Genomic DNA, 21,339 nt, shown 5'->3' with positions numbered 1-21,339 from the left:
GGTGCGCCTGACCGTGAGCAACCCTGAACTTTCCTGGAACTCTAAAGAGGATTGTGGAGTCTGATAAAACTTCAACTAGAGTGCTCTCGGTCCCAAAACAGACCAGCATTCAGGGCACTTTGTGGAGGGTTAACAGAGGGGTGGCGAGGTATTGAATGACACCAAGGACTCGGGGGAGCTCCATGTACCTACGGGACGAGCTGTGTTTTTAGGTGACCGGGAACTCTCCTCAGCCCTCTGAAACTCTGGATGTGATCATCTGATCTGGGCGCTTTTTGGACAGAATGGCCGCTCAAGAAAGACCTTGGATATATATATATATATATATATATATATATATATATATATATATATATATATATATATATATATATAATATGTGGGGATGCACTGTTATTTTATGTATGTTTTGGGGTTATCTTGTATTGTGCTCTCTATATCCGGTAGATAATTATTTTAACCGAGAGCTGACTCAATTATTTCCCAAACACAGAGGCGCCTGGATGGGCTTAGTTTGTATTGAATGGAGAACCCATGCTGTGCCTTTCCTCAATAAAACCAGTTCTTTTTTTTACCCTTCACTAGGTCTCAGCTAGTGCTTTGGTAATCACTCTGGAGCTGCAACCCAAAGGGAAGGAATGACCTAGCTGGTAGTAACCCAACTACTTATGGGTATACAGCTACAACTAATGTTATAAAGTATGCAAACTCACATTCTATGCAATTTACAAGGAAACTTAAATATGTGACGAAATTCAAGCCAGTTTTTACTAATCCTTATATACATAATTAGCGTTTAGTTGTTCTGTTGCCACTTTAGCACATTTCCAAATTTGTTCAAGCTGTTATAGACAACACGCAGACAGGACATTAAGAAGTTGCTCAAATGTTGCTCAGTAATAAAATACTGTGATAAAGTGGCAACTAGCTGTGTATCTCTATTATATCTTCAGCACTAAAATTAATTTACGGTCAGTCATCAATTCATTTACATGTCGTTTTATGCTAAACCCATCTTCTGCTGATGAATGTGCTTCAATAGATCCATTAAGCAAAAGTCTGTGTTTTAGAATATGACCCAGCTAATTGTTGTATTACCATTTTTATGAGATTCAAAAACTAGCAGTTCTCCTCTCTGAAAGTGCACATTTGGTTTACAAGCCACATTTTCTATATTAAATGCAATCTGCCAAAAGGATCTGAAGAATAAAACAAATTCTGTTTACTAAATTAATTCATTAGAATGCTGACATTTAAAGAATTTATGTTATTTTCTTTTTTTTAGAATATAAAAATATTCTGTTCTAAAGACCAAATTATGTGACATGGGTTTTTAGCTTATCAGTTTGACTGCGGAGTGTTCCATTTACAGGACACAATGTATTTTATTTTTTTAATTTAAAATAAGAAATAGCTAAAAGTTCACAAAGTATTTGACAAAATAAATCAACGCATTTAATAAAAAATTATAGAATATACACTGAAATCTGTGTTGTTTACCAAGGTTTAAATAAAATAGAATTTACAAAAGTCATACATTTTGTAATTCAAGTTGGTTATTTTATATTGGAAAGTACTTTTTCAAAAGCTTTATAAAAATAAAAAATAAAATGTAAAAAATTATTTATCCACTATTTAACATTCTTGATTGTTTTGGGCTGTCATCTAGAGTGACATGTCACCAGAAACATATGTAATACTTTCTTAATGAAATTGAAGTGCCTTAAGTTTTTGATGAGTTTATGATATAGAGCAAAGATGAGAGACTAAAGTTTAATTTTGGTGTGCTTGAGCATATATTATAAAGGAAACCACTTTTGCAGTAGGCTTAAAACAAGTGGCACTACTGTGGTTGCAAATGTAAGGAGTGGCATAAAGAGTAGTGGAATACTCTTCTTGCACTGATTCCACAATACCTTTATATTGTTTGAAGGCAAGACTAAAGCGGGACGGTATAGTTTGTCTTGAGAGGAGAGAAATGTAAGTAAATAATTTCTTTGTTATAGATCTGTATAAAAAATATTGGTAGTTTTGAAGAAGGTTTATGGCTAGACAAATTAGGAGGTTGCAATCAGAAAGCAAAAAAAACAATTGGCAAAACCTTAAATAAGAAATTACAGTAGTGAGATACAGCCCACTGCATTAGCGTAAAGAAGAATGTAAGCCAAACATGTTTAAAGGAGACAAACATATTGTTATGCCAAAGCATCAGTTGGCATTTGATATATGTTATAAGTTGTTTTTGTAAACGTTGGGATAACATTTATTGTAGGCATTGAGTTGTGTTTGTACCTGTTGGGCATAACATTTATTGTCAGCTTTGATCTTACACCAGGCCTAAGCCATAAAACTACTAGATAACCATCACCAGAGCTGGACATATGGCATTGTAAAAGGTATTGACAACATAATTTAAGAAAATATGGACTGGGCAATAAACTGCCAGGTAAAACCCCTCTGATCCACCCATGGGTCTGCCCACTTAGAAACAACAAGTTTGACGTACATAATGAGAATGTTGAGAATGTTGTATTATCCAGGGAGAGATTTTTTTTTTTCAACAACTACTTGGAGACCTGTGTTATCTGAATCTCCCACAAGAATTATACATAAGGGCTAAATATATGTAAGTATTTCTTGTGTTTTCTCCTATTTTATTTTATGGGCTGTTTTGCAATTTGTTATCTGTGTTTCTGTATGTCATTTATTTCTGTATTTTTGTACACAGCACTGTGCATTCTTTTTGTCAGATTAAATGTTTACTTAATCTGCTTGATTCTTTGTTTTCTGTGAGCTCACTCTTCTGAGGAAAGCACAGGTAAACACGTTACCAAAAGGGTTAATTATATATGTCTGATCATTAAAGTAAGGTTGCGATACTATAATTCTACTGTGTGTGGGGCAACTGAAGACGCCCGGATATAAAGTCTTGGTGGTGGCAGTAAAGCGTGTACTAGGGTGTTAGTGTAGAAGGAATTGCAGGGGTTAATGTAGTGGTTGCTGGGACTAGCAACAGGTAACCAGGGGTCTGGTGGCATTAACCCTTTCACTTCCACACTCTCCCCACTGTCTCGGTTGAGCCAATAGCCGCGCTATTGACATATCTACTTACAATGAAGATCAAGTCAAGGTTTAGAGTTGATGTCCTTAATGCAACACTCCGAGCACCATAACCACTTTATCTCAATTAAATGGTAATAGTGCCTGGATCCCCTGAAACTGTCTTACCTTCAACTATTAATGGATGCCTGGGGACATACTACAGTTTTTAAACACAGATGCAGTGTCTTCAGGCACCCATAAGTTTCCTCAACTCTGCTGCTTGTGTAAATGCAGAATAATTCCCACAAGAAAGCATCATATATTTACATTTACTCTTAGTGGGCAACCAGTGATAGGCCAGGAGCATTTGGCTCCAACGCACCTGTACGGTACTTTTCACGCTACTTGAAGATGTGTTGTTAAATGTAAAAAAAAGTTCCTCCCTCTTTATTTGATCAATTTCTTAAATCTGATTATTTAGGGATTATTAACAAAACATTGAATGGTTTGCCAAATTAAAAATCACTTTGTAACATTTAGGAGAAAAATCCTGACAAAAATAGTATTTCTATAGCATATTAATAATAATGATTATTAAAAATGAAATATTCAAAATGTAATACACATAGGCTAACTAAATAATGATGGAAAACAATTGAATTTATCCATACATAGTAACTCACCAAAACACTGGTAAAAATTTGGAAATGTTTACCAAAACATTATATAAGTAAAAGTTTTATCATCTATAAATTTTGTATTATCGATGAAATGTTTATATTGAATGATTATAAAATAAACTGAAGTAGTACTTAAACCAGTAATAAATGCACATCTGGAGTCATTATATCCAGATGCATCTAGAATATTGAATCAGGTAACACGAGAAATCAAGTTACTTGAATGAAAAACAAAGAAAAGACAGTGAGCAAGACTTGCAATGTAATTCGAGTTTTAATATGGGATTTGAGATTAAATTTGATAAAGGATTAAGTTAGTTAAAGTCTACTGAGGAATGTAATTTTGCATTTGTTAGACGTCAATAAGTCTAATGAGTAAGAAAGGAAATTTTGCTGAGAAACTTAAACAGGGTATGTGAGCTAGAAGAACAAAGCATTTCAGATATTAAAACATTAAGGCAAAACACGTGCTATTTGGGGCAAAGGGATAAGTTAGGAGCATTTACCATGAAATCCAAGACAATATAACTTACATCTCCCCTTACATGTTTAAGACAGGGATTGTCAAAAGTAGATCACCGTCTTTTGCAGCTCCCATGATGCTTTGCAAAAAGGAAGGTTTAGTGTTTGAAAAGGCAGGGTAAGTGCAAGTGTTTAGCATGCATCATTAGTACTCACAAGTACATGAAATTCCTAAATTCGTCGGAGGAGATCTAAACTTTACTAGTTTACATCAGCTTAACAAGCCCTATCTGCATAAGATGCAGCCCTAATTAAATATATGGGTTCAGTTGTACTTTATTAAATGAATCCCTGAAAAGGTCCCATGGAATTGAAAGTCTAGTTATCTTCTTCAGGAAAAGCAAAGGGTTATGCAAAAGCCTAACCTGCAGACTTTCTTTGCCTGACACTTCAGCTGCCAGGTGCCGTGTCAGTGCTGTACTCTCGCGCATGTGCGTGAGTAGAACATTGAGATCTTTGGAGAATCCTGCAATACATGGGAGCCTCCACAGATTGTGTGTTGTGATGAGTAAGAAGATGCCTGAATCCTGCAGACGTCAGTTTTGACAGCTGCTGTGATTGAAGAAAAGTTGATGCAAGAAACCTTGGCTTTTTATCAAATTTTGTCAACCTTAGTCCCTACTTTTTCTTATGTTATCTACAGTCAACTCTAGTTTGCCATAAAGATCATTTCTTTATGAAATGCTAAGAAGCTGTAGCACCTGCAAATCAATAATGCCAATTGTGAGTACCTCTCTCCATTACCCCCCTTTACTAACACTGTTCAGGGAGTTCAATACACAGGTTGGAAAAAGACTAACGTCCACCAAGTTCAACATTGAAACCCATTATTTTATCCTTTCAATCAAAAAGAATTACGCTCATGCCACAAAAAGGGAAAAATCCTTCTTGACTATCATGGCAATCAGATTTCTCCTTCGATCAACAACATGTTCAAATACATATCCTTTTTTTCTTTAAATATTCTGTGTATGCAAAACCATCCTAGTCTTATTTTTAAATATCTTTAGAATCTGATAAGACAACTTAAGGTAAACAATTATATAGCTTGTTTGCTCTTACTGTAAAGAACCCTTTCCTCTGCAGTAAGTAAAAACTCATTACTTCCAGTCTTAATGGGCGACTTCTAGTCTGCTGTGCATTCCTGCTAATGTACAAGTTAGCACATAGCGGTTTGTACTGTCCCTGTACATATTTGTATAGTGATAACCCCATCTCATCAGATCATAAATTCTCTTTCTATGCATTACCCCTAGTAAGTGAGCCGTGGCCACAGATAATTGACACATATATTACTATAACTTGTTACAGATAGGTTAAGGTTTAGATATAAACAAATAAAATAACTAGCAGGCTAAATTGTCTATCTATCTGTATTATATGGCTCTATTCACTAAAGTGTGAATTGTATCAAGATGAATATCAGCTTTAAAGCAGGCTAAAACAGTTAAGCTGGAAAAAAAATCTGTTTACTGTTTAGTGAACAAACCCTATAGTTAATATTAAAATTATGTCAAGGTGAGAGGCTGTTGCTAAATAAATGGCTATATGGATTTAAACGTTGTCAAATTGTGACGATGAACGATGAACTGACAGCCATAATAAAATCTGAATATTTATTCATTTATTTCACGTGCCTTTAGCCATGGTGTGACTGTCTCTAAATTGTAAGATTTCTATAGATCAGTACTTTTCTTCTGAAATGTTGAAGTCCACTTTTTGATTTCATTGCAATTTAGTTTTTAGGGAATAGGCCCACAAAAGTGTTCCTCTTTTAAATCGGAACAGCATTTTATTTGAAAACATGGAACTACCTCTCTTGAAGACAAAAACAAATGTATCTCACTATGTGTAAGTTTTGACAGAATATAATGGTTAAAAACCTTGCTGTTTTTTTTTTTTACATTCTTGCCACATTCTTCTTCAGTGGCTGCTAAGATGTGTTTTGTGACCTGCAGCATAAAGATAAGGAAATATATTCTTTATTATATGCACCACATACCGTACAATACACACTGGGTGGCAATTCTATTTCATGTCTCATTGTAAAACATTCATCTTAAAAGCACGAACATACAATCCTACAATTTCTAAGTTATGGTTAGATTTTGTCATTACTGTACGGTTAAAACATATATCATTTAAAGAACTTTATTACTTAATTGCACGGTACTGACTCAAATGTCACCAACTATGCAATGTAAGAATAATTATAATACTTAGTAACTTCCACTCAAATAAATATTGCAAGCACACCTGCAAAATTGCTGCGATTTACGTGACTTTAAAAAGGTTCACAGGTGAAAACAGGTGTAGGAATTTTCTAATTAACTATCTAATTAACTTGTCATGTAACCATGTACAAACAATTAGGTTTTGTTAAGTTTGGAGGAAAGATGAGACAGAGGGCTTATGCTAGAAACATTTTAATACATAAAGTGAATCAACACAGTAAAGGAGGACACTATATTTAAAAGAAGAAAAACTACCACAACAAGTCAACTGGTTTTAAATTAGAGGGGCAAAGGTTTAAAAATAATTACTGAGAGGGTAGTGGATGCATGGAATAGCCTTCCAGCTGAAGTGGTAGAGGTTAACACAGTGAAGGAGTTTAAGCATGCGTGGGATAGGCATAATGCTATCCTAGCTATAAAATAAGGCCAGGGTCTAATGAAAGTATTTAGAAAATTGGGCAGACTAGATGGGCCGATTGGTTCTTATCTGCCGTCACATTCTATGTTTCTATGTTTCTATATAAACTGCATATTACAGCAGTGATTTGCATAACCACCTTAGCCAAAATGTCACAGAAGTGGGCTATTGCTTTGTTTATGCCCATCCATGTACTTGTTGTGCACCTCTGTTCCTTTTTAACTAAGTTAAAAACCACGTATGGCCCGGGATACATGAACTACCATTATGTGATTTATTAAAGATATTGATAAAAAAAAAAAATGGACATTGCAAAATGCTTGGACACTAGTATGGGAACAAATATCTAGTCCCAGTATCCAAATAAACATAAAAAGGCATAAAAATAACGGCAGGACAAACACTCACTAGAACATATGAAGATGTTTAATTGGCACCAAATGACATCACATGGGAAATAAAATAAGCAATTCTTGCATTTAAAACTCTAATTCATTAGACATTGGAATGTTTGACAGGCCAGATTTTAAATCATGTAATACGATATGAATGGTATGATTTGGCTGAAAAGATTTGTTATCATAGGAACCAGGGCTGGACTTGGACAGAAATTTAGCCGGGGGAAATAAAGAGAGCAGCCCACTACGAAGGGCGGAGCCAAAAAGGAGGCATGTTTATGTTAGTGTAATGCCCCAGTAAATGTCCTGCATTTTTATTTTGTTCAACGTAAACATGCACTGCATTTGTGAGTGATTTGTCTCTGGTATCCTCCAAAGTAGGATGCCAAAGAACAACTGTGGAACAGGACTGTTAAAGTGTGTTGTGTGTCTGCGTGGATGCTCCCTGTGGTGCTGTATGCGCTTGGAGATTGCTTGTGCGATTGCATGTGTGTATAGGAGACTATTTGTGTTGTAGTTTGTGTGTAAAGGGGTCTGTTTGTGGTGTACTATGTGTGGCATGGGGCTATAGTGTGTGTTCCTGGGCTGTAAAGGGTGTGCATGTTTATAGGGCGCGTAGAGTGTGTAGGACTAGGGGGTGTTGTGTATGCACATGTGAGGACTGTACTGTGTGTAGCTAGGGGATGCAGGAGGTTGCATTGTGTGTATCTTGGATCTTTAGTGTGTATGCATTTAGGGGTTGCGACAATGAATATATGTATAGGGGGTGTAGTGTGTGTGTATATAGCGGTATAGTATGTGCATAGGTGGTGTAGTGTGTGTGTATAAGAGGTGTAGTGTGTGTATAAGAGTGTGCATAGGGCTATAGAATGTAATTATAGGGAAAATAGAGTACTGTGTGTACAGAGTGTGTGCATAGGGGGTGTGGTGTGTGTACAAGGGGTATAGCGTGTGTGAGTGCAAGGAATGTTGTGTATGTTTAGGGGTTATAGAGTTTGTCTGTATATAAGGGGTATAGTGAGTGTATGTAAGGGGGTGTAGTGAGTGTATCTAAGGGTTGTAGGGGGTGTATATAAGGGGGTGTAGTTTGTGTATAAAAGGGGGTGTAGTGAGTGTATATAAAGGGGGTATAGGGTGTGTATATAAGGGGATCTAGGTGGTGTATATAAGGGGATGTAGTGAGTGTATATAAGGGGGTGTAGGGGGTGTATTTAAGATAGTGTAGTAAGTGTATATAAGAGTGTGTAGGGTGTGTATATAAGGGGGTGTAGTGAGTGTGTATAAGGGGGTATAGTAAGTGTATATAAGGGGGTGTAGTGTGTTTAGGTGCAGGTGATAGGATAGTGACTTCTTTCATTAAAACAATAAAATATAAATTAATTTATAAATATGTTACATTCTCCCCCCGTTATTACCTAGTAGGGGGGAGGGAGCACGTTGTTCCCTGGTGGTCAAGTGAGAGCGGGGGCAAGCTGACACACCACAAGATGATCCCTGGTGGTCCCGTAGTCCGGTTATTTGGTCTGTACCTCCACCGAGTGACTTTCGCGAGCGCCGGTATTACAGAGTGTTGCCGCAGGTTACCACGGCAACGCTCTGTTAATATCGGCGATCGCAAGACACAGGCTGCCCAGCTTCATGTCTGGATTTTCTTCCACTCAGGTACCGGCCTGTGAATCTCTCCTCTCCTCCTCCGTGGTCCCTCTTAGGCTGCCCTGCATGGGCCGGCAGGAGAAATCCCTTGATCTCTCCTGCCGGCCTCAGCCTGTGGCCATCATGGCTCACGGGGCATTTGCCCTGTTTGCCCAATGGCCAGTCCGGGCCTGATAGGAACAATAAAAGGCTATAATTTTTGTTACATACCATAATTGTTTAAAAACAAAAGTGTGCAAATTCACAAAGTATTTTTTTTTTTGCTTAATATTCTAAATATACTGTTTATGTGTTTTGCTAAAAAATGCTTTAAAATGTTTATTTGCTATATATTTATTTGCTATTTCAAGGAGGCTATTTAGATACAGTCACAATACACATTTATATATCATAAAGCTAGTATTGATGGAATTATAAACTATGAAATAAATTCTATGCTAGGAAATATCTACACGCAGTTATTAGCATGGAATATTGATTTCAATATTCCATATTGACATTTTCCCATGAACCTTCATAATAAATGCCATTAATTCTAAATTCCTGCAACAGGGGACTTTGTATAGATGTTTAAAAATGAATCAATGACAAGTGTTGGAACAAATGGTTATAATTATCGGAAAAAAAACATCAACATATTTGTGTCTCTGCACAAATTCTTTAAAGGTTGAAAGCTCAAGTCAGTTATTACCATTTATAAAAATCTAGTAGTGTTAATTGCACTGTGATTGTTCAATAAAATGACTGAAGGGAAGTGTGCAATTGTGACGTGTCTGTGTTCTCGCTAAGAACCTTTAGCAACCCGGACGGGAATCTTTAACAAAACCAGCAAATTACAAATGGCATGTGATTAATTAATTAATAACTGATTCAGTGTTAAAAATACTATAATTACAAGGAGTTATGTTACCATGTCTCATTAAAGTCTCATGCTTGCTAGACATGGTATGTGTTTCTGCTGTGGATGACTCATATATTTGGAAAGAAGAATTCTGGTTTATCCCAAATGTTAACCTAGGATGGAAACAGCTACTGATCTACATAGAGTGATGTGATTATAAGATACCATTAATACAGTCATGGTAACCATAGCAGCCATAGCAGCATCATACTCCCATATTGTCTTTCTGGGTTTTGCAGTGTCGTTACACAAAGAAAATGTGCATGTATGATTTACACTCCACAGCATGCTCTGGAAATGCACAATGTCCTCCATAAATCAGTGGTAGCATACATTCACAAATGATACTCTACATCCTAATTTATCTACACCCAGCTTTGTGTCTTTACTAATAGAAGTTACCACCATACAACTTGGTAAATTCCTATATATAGTACTGTTCTCTCTGGTCTGGGCATTTCTTCATGAAATGTCTATTTTTTCTTTGCATGCCCTTATCACAGCGTATTTCTCTTCTGAGTTATATCTATTGATTGTAATTTCATGATCAGTAAACCCTTTTCTATTCATGTTGGCTTGTTTGGATATATATCTAATCAGTCACTAATATCCTGACACTAGCACAAACCATGAGTATAGAATATTCTTAATTAAAGAATGAAACAATATTTTTGGAATGTTAACTAACATTCTTTAAGAAAAAGATTGGGAATTTTTTTTGCTAGAATCATATAAATATTCTGCAGTAAATAGCAAATTATTTGAATTGCTATAAATAGTACCCAACTTTTTAAAATACCACAAAGTCAAGAATGGTTTAGGTTTCAAAATATACTATTATAGTTTTTTTTGGTAAATATACAGCACTAACATATTGTGCAGCACTGTACAATAGAGGGGATACAGAGATAATTAACATGTACCAATAGAAAAAGAAGTAGTATATCCTGCCCATGAGCTAACAATCCTGTGGATCTCTTCTCGTCTATGGTTGTGCAGTCAAGAATACTGATTATGAGAATTATTAGAACATTTCTGTGATATTTTTTAAATATGTCAGACATGTCAGTGCATTTGCAAACATTTAAATGCATTGGCACATAAGAAGCAGACATATTCTCACATTAACACTGCTTAGTAACTTATTAAACACTATCTAAACATCTGGAGAGGTTTTTGAGAGGATTGATTCATTTGGAAATATTCTATCTCACACATTGTTAGAAATATCAATATAATTCTGAATTTTTTTTTAGAATGGTTCAAATTTAGCAACTGGACTTTAGAATAAAGATATACACTGTCTTGTTTACTAGACAAGTTAAAAATAATGATGAAAGATTACCTGTCACTGAGCTGTCCAGATTATCCATACTAGAACCTGGAGTGTGTTCTAAGCCTCGGAGGGGCCTTGAAATTTCTAAAGATTCTTCTTCAATATCATCTTCATCGTTATCATGACTGTCTTTCTCTAAGTCTGAAACGAATGCTCCAGAAACGTATCCCAGTGGTGGAACTGGGGCTAACGGAGGTTGCTTATTGCTCTGTAAATGCCTAAAACAGAGGAATAAAATCATTTTTTTGTTATAATGAATGGACTATATAACCAATTTGATATGACCCTTGGCTATTTCAAAATTATTTTTTGTCTTTGTCAAGCAAATTATTGGATATATGGAAATGAGGGACACTGGCAAATATTATTTATTTATGAGAAAATACTGTTAGTTTCAGACAGAATGCAATTTTGAGATCATGATTAAATTATGAATTGTGATTACGGCACAATTTTTTTTATACTTAGTTAAATAATAGAAGTGCATCTGATTGTGATTTGGATGAACAAATGTAATATTTTTAGCCTTCTATAGTTTATAGAATTTAATAAAAATGAAGTAACTGAATAAATCTACCACTGTAAACTCTATTCAATGCTTAGAAATATCTTCAATCATTAAATTACTACTGATCACGGGTGAACGGCCAATACATCAACACCCTTACAAAATACATTCAGAATGGATATGTGAAGAATGGACACATTCAAAAATGCATATAGATTGTTTCTATCTTGGCGTCATACTTGACTCTGGTCTCACCTTTGAGCCTCACATCCAGCATGTTGCCAAATCCTGTAGATTCCATCTTAAAAACATAGCCCGCATCCGCCCCTTTCTTGCACCAGATACTACCAAGGAGCTTGTCCATGCTCTAGTAATTTCCCGCATGGATTATTGTAACCCTCTCCTGATTGGTCTTCCCAATAGCCGTACTGCACCCTTACAGTCCGTAATGAATGCTGCTGCTAGATTGATTTTCCTCTCTAGTCGTTTCTCTCACACCTCACCCCTCTGCCAGTCCTTACATTGGCTTCCTGTATGCTATAGGAGTCAATTCAAGGTACTAACTCACACCTATAAAGCACTGAACAACTCTAGCCCCTCTTATATCTCCTCACAGATCCATAGGTATGTCCCTTCTCGGTCTCTCCGTTCTGCCCGTGACCACCTCCTGTCCGTTGTCCGCACTCGTACGGCCAACTCGCGCTTGCAGGACTTCTCGCGGGTGGCTCCCTTCCTATGGAATAGCCTGCCTACCGCCATCAGACTCTCCCCTAGTCTTGCATCTTTTAAGAAGTGCCTTAAAACCCATCTCTTTAGGAAAGCTTATGGCCTCCAAGACTAACCCTTACCTCACATACCTGTCTCTTGCCCTCTCCTAAAGGGCAGCCCACCTTATTTGAGTGTAAATTCCTGTCCTAATGTGTTTTACACCCCACCTCCTATAGAATGTAAGCTCGTTTGAGCAGGGTCCTCTTCAACCTATTGTTCCTGTAAGTTTATTTGTAATTGTCCTATTTATAGTTAAATCCCCCTCTCATAATATTGTAAAGCGCTACGGAATTTGTTGGCGCTATATAAATGGCAATAATAAATAAATAAATAAATATAACACTACAATACTGTTATAAAAACGTATTCAAGAGGTCAATGCATACTTCACAAGAGAATGAAATGCAGTTTCATATTAATGCAGTCTCATATTAAATAAAAGGAAGATAGTTAATGCGGTTTCATATTAAATTCAAGGAAGATGGTTTTGAGATAATTGAACTAGTGGGAAAAAAAGAATTGTTATAGTTCTTATATTTGCAGAGTTTTGTAAGAGAACACAGATCAATATTATATATTTCTAAATTGTTGAACAGTAGGTTAAAGCCTATGTGTCAATCACATCTTACATTTGAAAACCTCACATTCAAGATATTGACAATTCTGCAAATTGTGGCATAATGGGATAGAAGCAGGAGTGCTAGCATGGTGGTAGGACAACGTATCAGCATCTAGATGGTTGTAGAGGTACAAGGTATATGGGCAGACGTGACAACATCTCTTGATTTTCTGTCTGCATGTTCTTTAACAAAAGTAACTGTATTTGTTAATGTAGTATATAATAGTGTATAATAACTAAATGTATATTTAGACTGATTAAATGTTTACAAACTCAGTGTTATTAGTTCTAATTCCTAGACATATTTAAAGGTAAAATAATGATTCTAAACTCATCACTATTATTTCAAATAAACATTTTACTAAAAAGATATATATTCACAAGCACATTTGCACATCAAGATTCATTTTATTCAGATTGATGTTATTATATATATTGTTTTGTAAAAATATACATCTGACAGCATGTGCCTTTATTGGTGAGTTAGTTCACTAATTATTTTATTCACTAATCAGTGATTTGTAGTGAGATAATGACCAGGCAGCAAAACTTGGACTAGCAAGTTAGAGATTGTCTTGCTTTCAGCTAACCATAAATCACTGTTCTGTGGCTACGCATTCTTATTTAAGAGAAAGCCACAGGTGAGAAGGACATATTGTGGAATACAATTAAATTGATTATTTGGCTCACATTTTGACACATATAAAATATGTTTTATAGCACGTGTCCTTCATTTGAATTTGAAATAAATCTATGATCATTTTTATAATAGGCACCATTCATTCCCTACATAATAAATTAATGTTTAAGTTAATGAATATTATCAATTTGCTTTCATAATTAAAATATTTGGATTTAAAAGCATGTATACAGAGTTTGTATTGTGTAGATTAACTGAAAATGTGTATATTATGAAAAAGATAGGAATCATTTTGGTTGTATAGGCCATCTTAAATGTTCTCCCCATTTTATTTCCTCTTGACCCCCTATTTTTATCCATCTCCCACGACAGCTATTTCCCCCTTTGCTATGTCAAAGTTCCATTGCTCTTTTCTCCTTTATTATTCCTGTTTTTTGGTGCACTCTCTCGATCTCCCAATATTGTATCTTACTTCTCTCATGATACTGTTATCTCACTACCACCCACCATTACACTAATATTCCTCTACATTGTTGCTCCCTCATTTCGTAGTTGAGGTTGCAATATCCATTGCATCCAGCATTAACATTGAGCCATTTTCTAGATACATCACTATCAACAGACTTCTTGCAAATGCACAGAGACAGTATTTCTTGGGAAAGTAAGGTAGTTCGGTTTCAGCTATGGGTAAGTTAGTTGTATGGAGGACAATCCATATGCTAACTGGGTTAATATTAGTGTATGTACTCTATGTGTTTTTAGAGTGAGTGTCAGACAAGGATAGGGAGAATATACAAAACCTTACAACATAAACTCTAAATAAATGTAAGGTCCAACCTTCTTTTGCCATTGTTACAAGCTAACCCACTCCACCCAGTATAAAAGTATCTTGAAAGGTAAGTATGTAATTTTATATAAGTCGGTTATTTAATTATTATTTTTTCTAGTTAGTAGCGTTTAAATAAATATCACTAACCTAGCAAATTATAACATGAATACATACCAAGATTGTTTTGCAATGTCGAACTGATAAGCCCTTGTTAGTTCATCAAGATGTGCCTGAAGCATGGGCTGCATTTCTTCTCTTGGTGATGGTGTTAATGTTGCAGTCGACTGTTGTCCAAATGAAATTGCAGGTGATGAAGCCACCCCACGGATAGGTGGTGTTGGAACTCTGTCATCATCTTCTTCCAGCTCATCATCTGAGCCTTGGTGTAAGTAGGTCTGGACAGGCAGGGGTGGACACCATCCATCACTGTCATACCTTTTAATACATATATATAAGATATTAACTATATTTCTTTTACACATATGTTTTGATGTCCGTAGAAGAGTATGTAAAAAATCAATATTATTTTACTTTTCTTTGTTGTAAGTGTAGAGGTTTTGTATTAAACATATTCTTTTAGTGGGATTTCTACATAATATATAACACTATCAAACCTTTTTTTTCAGTCATGAAAGCATGTTTAGCATCCCATAGCTCCACATTATACCTTAAAGTCTTAATGCTATAATTGACCCACCACATGGTGTTCATATCATCAACATCAGAAATATGTAAGCCAGAGCTGACATTACCGTTAGTCAAACCTGAGGCTTTAAGATGCTCCACCTAGCAGTTAAAAGACTATGAGCTGTGAAACTGCTATGTGGACAACTGCATATATCAGTTTTAAAATGAAGTCCATCATGTCCTGGAGAATCTTATCAACAAGTAGAATAAAAAACAGGATAGATTGCTATTTATCAGTTCTGTTCATTCATCATTGAGTCTATCTATTCCTTTAAATTATCACTGTCATCACATCTCTTATAGTTTAACAGAAGTCAACGGTATCATTAAATATTTAAGATCTACAACTCATGCTCAGTGGGAATTAACGACTTCAAACTGTGTTCACAGAGCCACCCACAGTAGTTTAAATACAACCTCCTGACCCTTTTCACACTCTTTTTAGAGTCTCAGATCCTTCTAGATTAGAGCACGGTGAAAAAAAAAATGCTCTGCAATTGTCCAGTTCCAAAAATTAAAGTATATTTTAAACTGCATCTTGCAAAATGAAAAGCTGCTGTTAGTATCTCGAACAGATCTAAAAGAGGAACACACAGCAGGAGCAGTCTATTGGTTCACATTGTGATTTTTTCACTTTTAGACCTTTCACTGTCTGCCACTCTTTATATATAATCCCATTGTCCCTGAAAATGTAAAATGTGTCAATACTTGTGGTTTGAAAAGTCACTGGGTTCCTATACTAACAAATATCCCTGGATCCAGTCACTATAACACATATTTCAGCAAAAAGCTGAGACATTTTAGACTTTAAATTGGCACCTGTATTACCTACATTTTAATTTCTATTCCTACTCGGAACTCTATGGATCATCGTTACTGTTTGATGCTCTCTGTACTTTTTAGATTTTTAACATCAAACTTTAAAAATGTTCAGCCTTCTCTTTTTATATTTGTTCATCTCTATCTGTAACTCATGAAACAATTTTTTTTTCACTTCTAAATTTCCATTCCCTCTTTTTATTATTATTGGAAATGTATTTGTTAAGTGACAGTCTATTCATCATCTTTGCAGAAAAAACTATTTTCTATACTCGATCTTTGTAGCGTCACCTTCCTAAAAACAGTACATTTAATATTTTCTATGAACTGCTTGAAACAAAAGTCACATCTCTTAATGTTTTATTGAGCTTTACTTTCAGACGCAAAATATATATCATAGCACATTTAATCTTTTATAACTATTAACCCGTTAGACATTGACAGTAAAGAAATATTGAGGACCAAATTTACGCAGTTCTGTATACACCAAACCATATCTCGAATAGCAATGGACAATAAAGGATTTGAATAGAATTCTAGATACGCTCACATTATGGCTTCAACTCTCGACAACATATAGAAAATCTATCCAAACACATTTTATATCAATTGAAAAATAATAAGAACAAAACAGATATTGAAAGAAATCTAAACTTTGGGATTTTCGCCATCTATAATTTCCTTGATACATCACTATTTTATGTCAATTGAAATGTCACAATCTATTTTATGACAGTTTCTAAAATGGTAACGCTGGAACACATTAGCATGTTTGCTATTTTTATTAGGCCATGAAATTGCTAGGTTATGGCTTTCTTTCTATATTTTTGATTATTCTATTCATTCTAGTAAATGAAATCTGACACATCCATCTCTGTTTCTTTTAAAACATGGAACTTACATTTGACATTTCGTCACCTAGCATATACAAATGATCGTTTAAATCAACACTTTATTTCTGAATAACAATCGAGTCACTGCATTTCTTTTTTCATCAAATCATTACTGTAGACAACAGTATGTCTAACTCATCTGCCAAAGTCAATTTCTAGAACAATGCATCCCAATTAAAGTAACAAATTCACTTGGCAACAAAAGTACTCCTTCTTCAACATCTATTAGACATTATCACTTTTTCAGATCTTTAACCCCTTAAGGACACACGACATGTGTGACATGTCATAATTCCCTTTTATTCCAGAAGTTTGGTCCTTAAGGGGTTAACAATTGCTATGCTTTTTCATTTAAGATCTGAATAACCTACATGCAAATGGTTTCTAAATCTCACTGACACATTAACTGGAAGTCCTTTGAATTGATAGCATGTTAATAGGGAAAGCAATGCATTATATTCTGGAGCAGAATGTAGTGGAAATTTTCTGTAAAACACTATCATCCCAATTTAGAGTTTGCAGCAAAACTTATGGATTGTGGTAAAAGTGGACAAAAGTCAACTATATACATTTTTGGTACACGGTGGTACCACATGTTCTGTGATGAGGACAATCTGCAACAACTGTGATTGTGTTTTCCTCGGATTTGTCATGCAATTGCCGAAGACTGCTCAAAAAAAATAAAAAATGAAGCCCTCTGCAGATTTTTCACAGTAACGAGGTATGCAAAAGGTAAGTAAAGCCCAAGCAATAGCCTACAGGGCTGTATGAACATTCAACAATAATTTCTACAAGTGCCCAGCGTCTATCCTTGTCTAAATAGATGCTTATCTAGCTTAAATATTTATAGCTCATAGTTGGATCGTCAATGAACAATTTTACTGAAGTACCAGTTTAAGGAGCAAACATTATTAGTTGGTGAGTGGGCAAATATCCTTCTCTATGTAAAGAAGTTTGACCAGGAAGCATAAGGCTTAAAAGTTTGAGAAATACCATGGAAGCATCCTGTACTTGTACTGTCTACATTGAGGAGTACACCTAATCACGTAATATCACTGAATTCATCCCAGGTTTACAAGAAAAACTGCTAGTGAGTGCATTTCACTGAGGTAATAGGATTTTAACTAATATTTTACAATTGATACAATGTCCCAATGTTACATCTTTCTCTAACAAAATTTATTTATAAAGACATACTGATATATTTATAAAGTCTTAGCATGCTCGGTAACATAGTATGTCTTACCCTCCTTCTTGCTGGTCTAACCCATAATGCTCTATTTCAGTGCCTGGCAGTGGCTGGATGGGTGGTGGTGGCAATGGGACATTAGCCCAGTTGGATCCATTGTTTTTTTGGCCCTTTGTGTTGTTTTTATTTTTCTTCTTTTTCCCCCCTTTCCCACCTATAACAAAAAATATTGAGAATATTTGTGTGCATGCAAAATATATTTCAAAAACAAAAACTTACATATAGTATATTTTCAAAACACTACATATTGTGCTGAGCATGCATGTTAGTCATGAGTGAACTGACGCATTTCACAAAGCAGAATCACATTAGTTTTACTTTATATATGATTTGTTATATCATTTCCAAAATGTTTCTAAATCTTCATCTCATTTCTTTTACAAAATCTGTTCCAGTTTAATCATTGGTTATTGAAACACAACAAGATTATCTAATAAACAATCATTTGCATTGTAGATTGTGAATATCTTGAGCACTATTGGGTGGTTATCCTTAGATAAATGTTTAGTCTGACTTGATCAAAGGAAATACAAATATTATATTAAAATATATTGTGGTGATTAAAGAGTATATTTACTAACCTGTACATTTTGACAAGTTTGTAATAGAGTTTTTGATATTTAAAACAGAATAATGAAAATAATTTAATAATCCACTATAATAATAGTTATACATCTTGGAGAATACAGATGTACATGTTATATTTATTAATTCGAATGTATCTCTTATGTTACTTGGCATAGTACAGCAAAATAACTGTTAAAGCACTAGTAGCACATAATGCACAATACGGAATATAACCGATACATAAACACTGTGGTATAAACGCTATACAAGTCTGCTTATCTAGGCTTTCTGAACTGAAGCTATATAAATATAAACAAACATAGTTTATGTTTATTAATATCTTCATTTTAATAGGTGAATAGTTTGCCTAATTAATTTCTTGATATTGTAATAATTGAAGACACGCTTCAGGCGTATTGCATTTAATATAATTAATATTGTTACATATCACTTGGTTAGCCGTTAAAGCGTGCACAAAGATATTACTTTGTAACTCTTCTTTTGGATTTTAACCACCCACAACTGAACTGCATTTGAGTGTAGGAACGAGTGTGTCAGTATTCATTTTTTGCAACCTTCGTTTGTTTCCTTAATTTTCAGAAAACTAAGTGAGCATCTTTGATCAGTTCATTTTTGAGGATTTAGCAAATTACTTTTAGGGTGCATACAATATAAAATTCAACAAACATCTGAAATCGAAAAAGGTCAGTCTCCTTAATGGTTGATAAAACAACATTTAATGTAAATATGCTTCAAACAAATGGTTTTAAAGCTTTTGAGGAGCTTGAATGTCCACAGTCCTTTATTAGTCTACTGAACATGATCATGGCAATAGCTGTTCATGACTAACTGATAAAGGTGGAGACTATCACAATAGTTGGCCATTTGCCTTTCGTCCATTGCTACTGGTATTGTTTCATTTGAGATGAAAAGTGCCAGTTTTATTTTGTTTTTTTATTTTGGGAGGTTAATTCCAGCTATCTCCTATCATGTGACTTTTAGAAGACTGCCTCCATGGAAGATTATATTTATAAATTACATTGCACATTGTAACACAATCACTAGTAGGTATTAGGGTTAAGCAATATTTGGGTTAAAGGAACACTCCAGGCACCAAAACAACTTAACAGAAATTAAGTTGTTATGGTGCCAGGAAGACCTTGGGCGCATTCTTACCTCAAGGGGTTAAACCATTCTCAAACAGTTTAACCCAAAAGTTGAAACCAGCACAGATCTCAGCTTCACCCGGAGGAAACCCTCTTCTGAAATTTCAGCTAACACTCTTAGCCAATCAGTGACTTCCCATTCACAAAACTGTATGTTTCTTTCAAAGTCAGTTTTGTGAATGGGGAGTCACTGATAGGTCAAGAGCATGTGCTGATCTCTCTCTGCCAATAAGTGGCGCCCATGGCCGGAGGCAAGGAGCCGAGATCAGAGCTGAAGGCAACTTTGGGGTTTAACCATTCAAGAATGGTTTAACCCCTTGAGGTTATAATCATTTAGATTAAGTTGTTATCGTGCCTATTGATGCCTAAACTGTCAATTTAAGGAATGCTTAGACTTAGTAAATAAGTAGAGCGAGAAGAAGGTAATAAACATTACAGGGCATCATTTGATATTAGGCAGTATGTGCAGTCATGATATTGCAGTCTTCAATTTACATAATGAGAGTAATGGAAGTTACAGCACAGAGAACCTCCAGAACTCTTAAGTGTTAGCAAGCGCACTGATAAACAGCTGTGTTTTAAAGATGAAGGCTTGCAGAGCAGATAACACTCCTGTACCCCTCGCTGTAAAATTGCACCCCATTATGATTTTTGTTATACGACAATATGCTCTTATATTTCCTGCGCCCCTGTGTCTCAATAATGTTACATTTTAACTGTGCCATTTTTAAAGTGAACCGCCTTATCCAACTAAACATCAAACACACCCCCTAAAAACTTCAACAATATTTTAATAGTCTATGGAATGTTTTGGTAACTCATGAATACACATGATTCTTAAAAGGTCACTGTATTTCTTCATGGAGTAAAGGCTAGTCACTGACACCACAAATGTGGTGGATGAAGGTTCTCAATATGTCCAGCAGACGACTGAGAGTTCATAGCATCACTGCCACAAACCAAGCGACACAGACACACATGGTTCCTGTTACAGACATTAAACCAACCTGAGAGGCTGCCACTTCTCTCTGAGCTGTTGTGTGAGCTGGTGGTGCTGAAATCCTGTGACTGGTTGTGTGGAATTCTATTTGATAATCCCTCAGCCATTCGATAGTCAGGAATGTAAAGTAAGGCTAAGAGTTAAAGGGCAAAGGTCATAGTGGCATCATGTGATTAGTAAACAGCAGAAGCTCATGCACCACATGCAGGTGGCAACCAAAGCTGAGGTGCTGGAGGGGGATCAACTTTAAACAAAACACTGTATAATAGAAGACTTGAGGGGAGGTTGAAGGGTTAAATAAAATAACAACAGGGCATAAGCTTTTTGAAGAGGGTAAGGGATGGGGTTTCATGCAATAACTCTACTGGGAAAGGCTGAAAATGAATATCAAATTATGTCTGATGATTTAC

The 21,339-nt window shown here is 35.4% G+C and overlaps 1 protein-coding gene across 8 annotated transcripts in view; it reads right to left on the bottom strand.

Moving 5' to 3' along the window:
- ROBO2 (roundabout guidance receptor 2) overlaps positions 1–21,339 on the bottom strand; it is a 377,737-nt gene that overhangs the window by 10,438 nt on the left and 345,960 nt on the right. For 5 of the 8 annotated variants that reach the window (XM_063448557.1, XM_063448577.1, XM_063448568.1 and 2 more), the window contains 4 exons: positions 20,937–21,062; positions 18,194–18,350; positions 14,723–14,983; positions 11,194–11,402 (listed from right to left, as the gene is read on the bottom strand). In XM_063448557.1, coding sequence (XP_063304627.1) covers positions 11,194–11,402; positions 14,723–14,983; positions 18,194–18,350; positions 20,937–21,062 — 753 coding nt within the window. The remainder of the gene's footprint in view (positions 1–11,193; positions 11,403–14,722; positions 14,984–18,193; positions 18,351–20,936; positions 21,063–21,339) is intronic. The other 3 variants (XM_063448585.1, XM_063448613.1, XM_063448621.1) reach the window with 1 other exon arrangement.

The sequence above is a fragment of the Pelobates fuscus genome, chromosome 1 (genome assembly GCF_036172605.1).
Source record: "Pelobates fuscus isolate aPelFus1 chromosome 1, aPelFus1.pri, whole genome shotgun sequence".
In the NCBI taxonomy this organism is placed as follows: Eukaryota; Metazoa; Chordata; class Amphibia; order Anura; family Pelobatidae; genus Pelobates; species Pelobates fuscus.
This window is presented reverse-complemented; position numbering and strand designations above follow the sequence as displayed.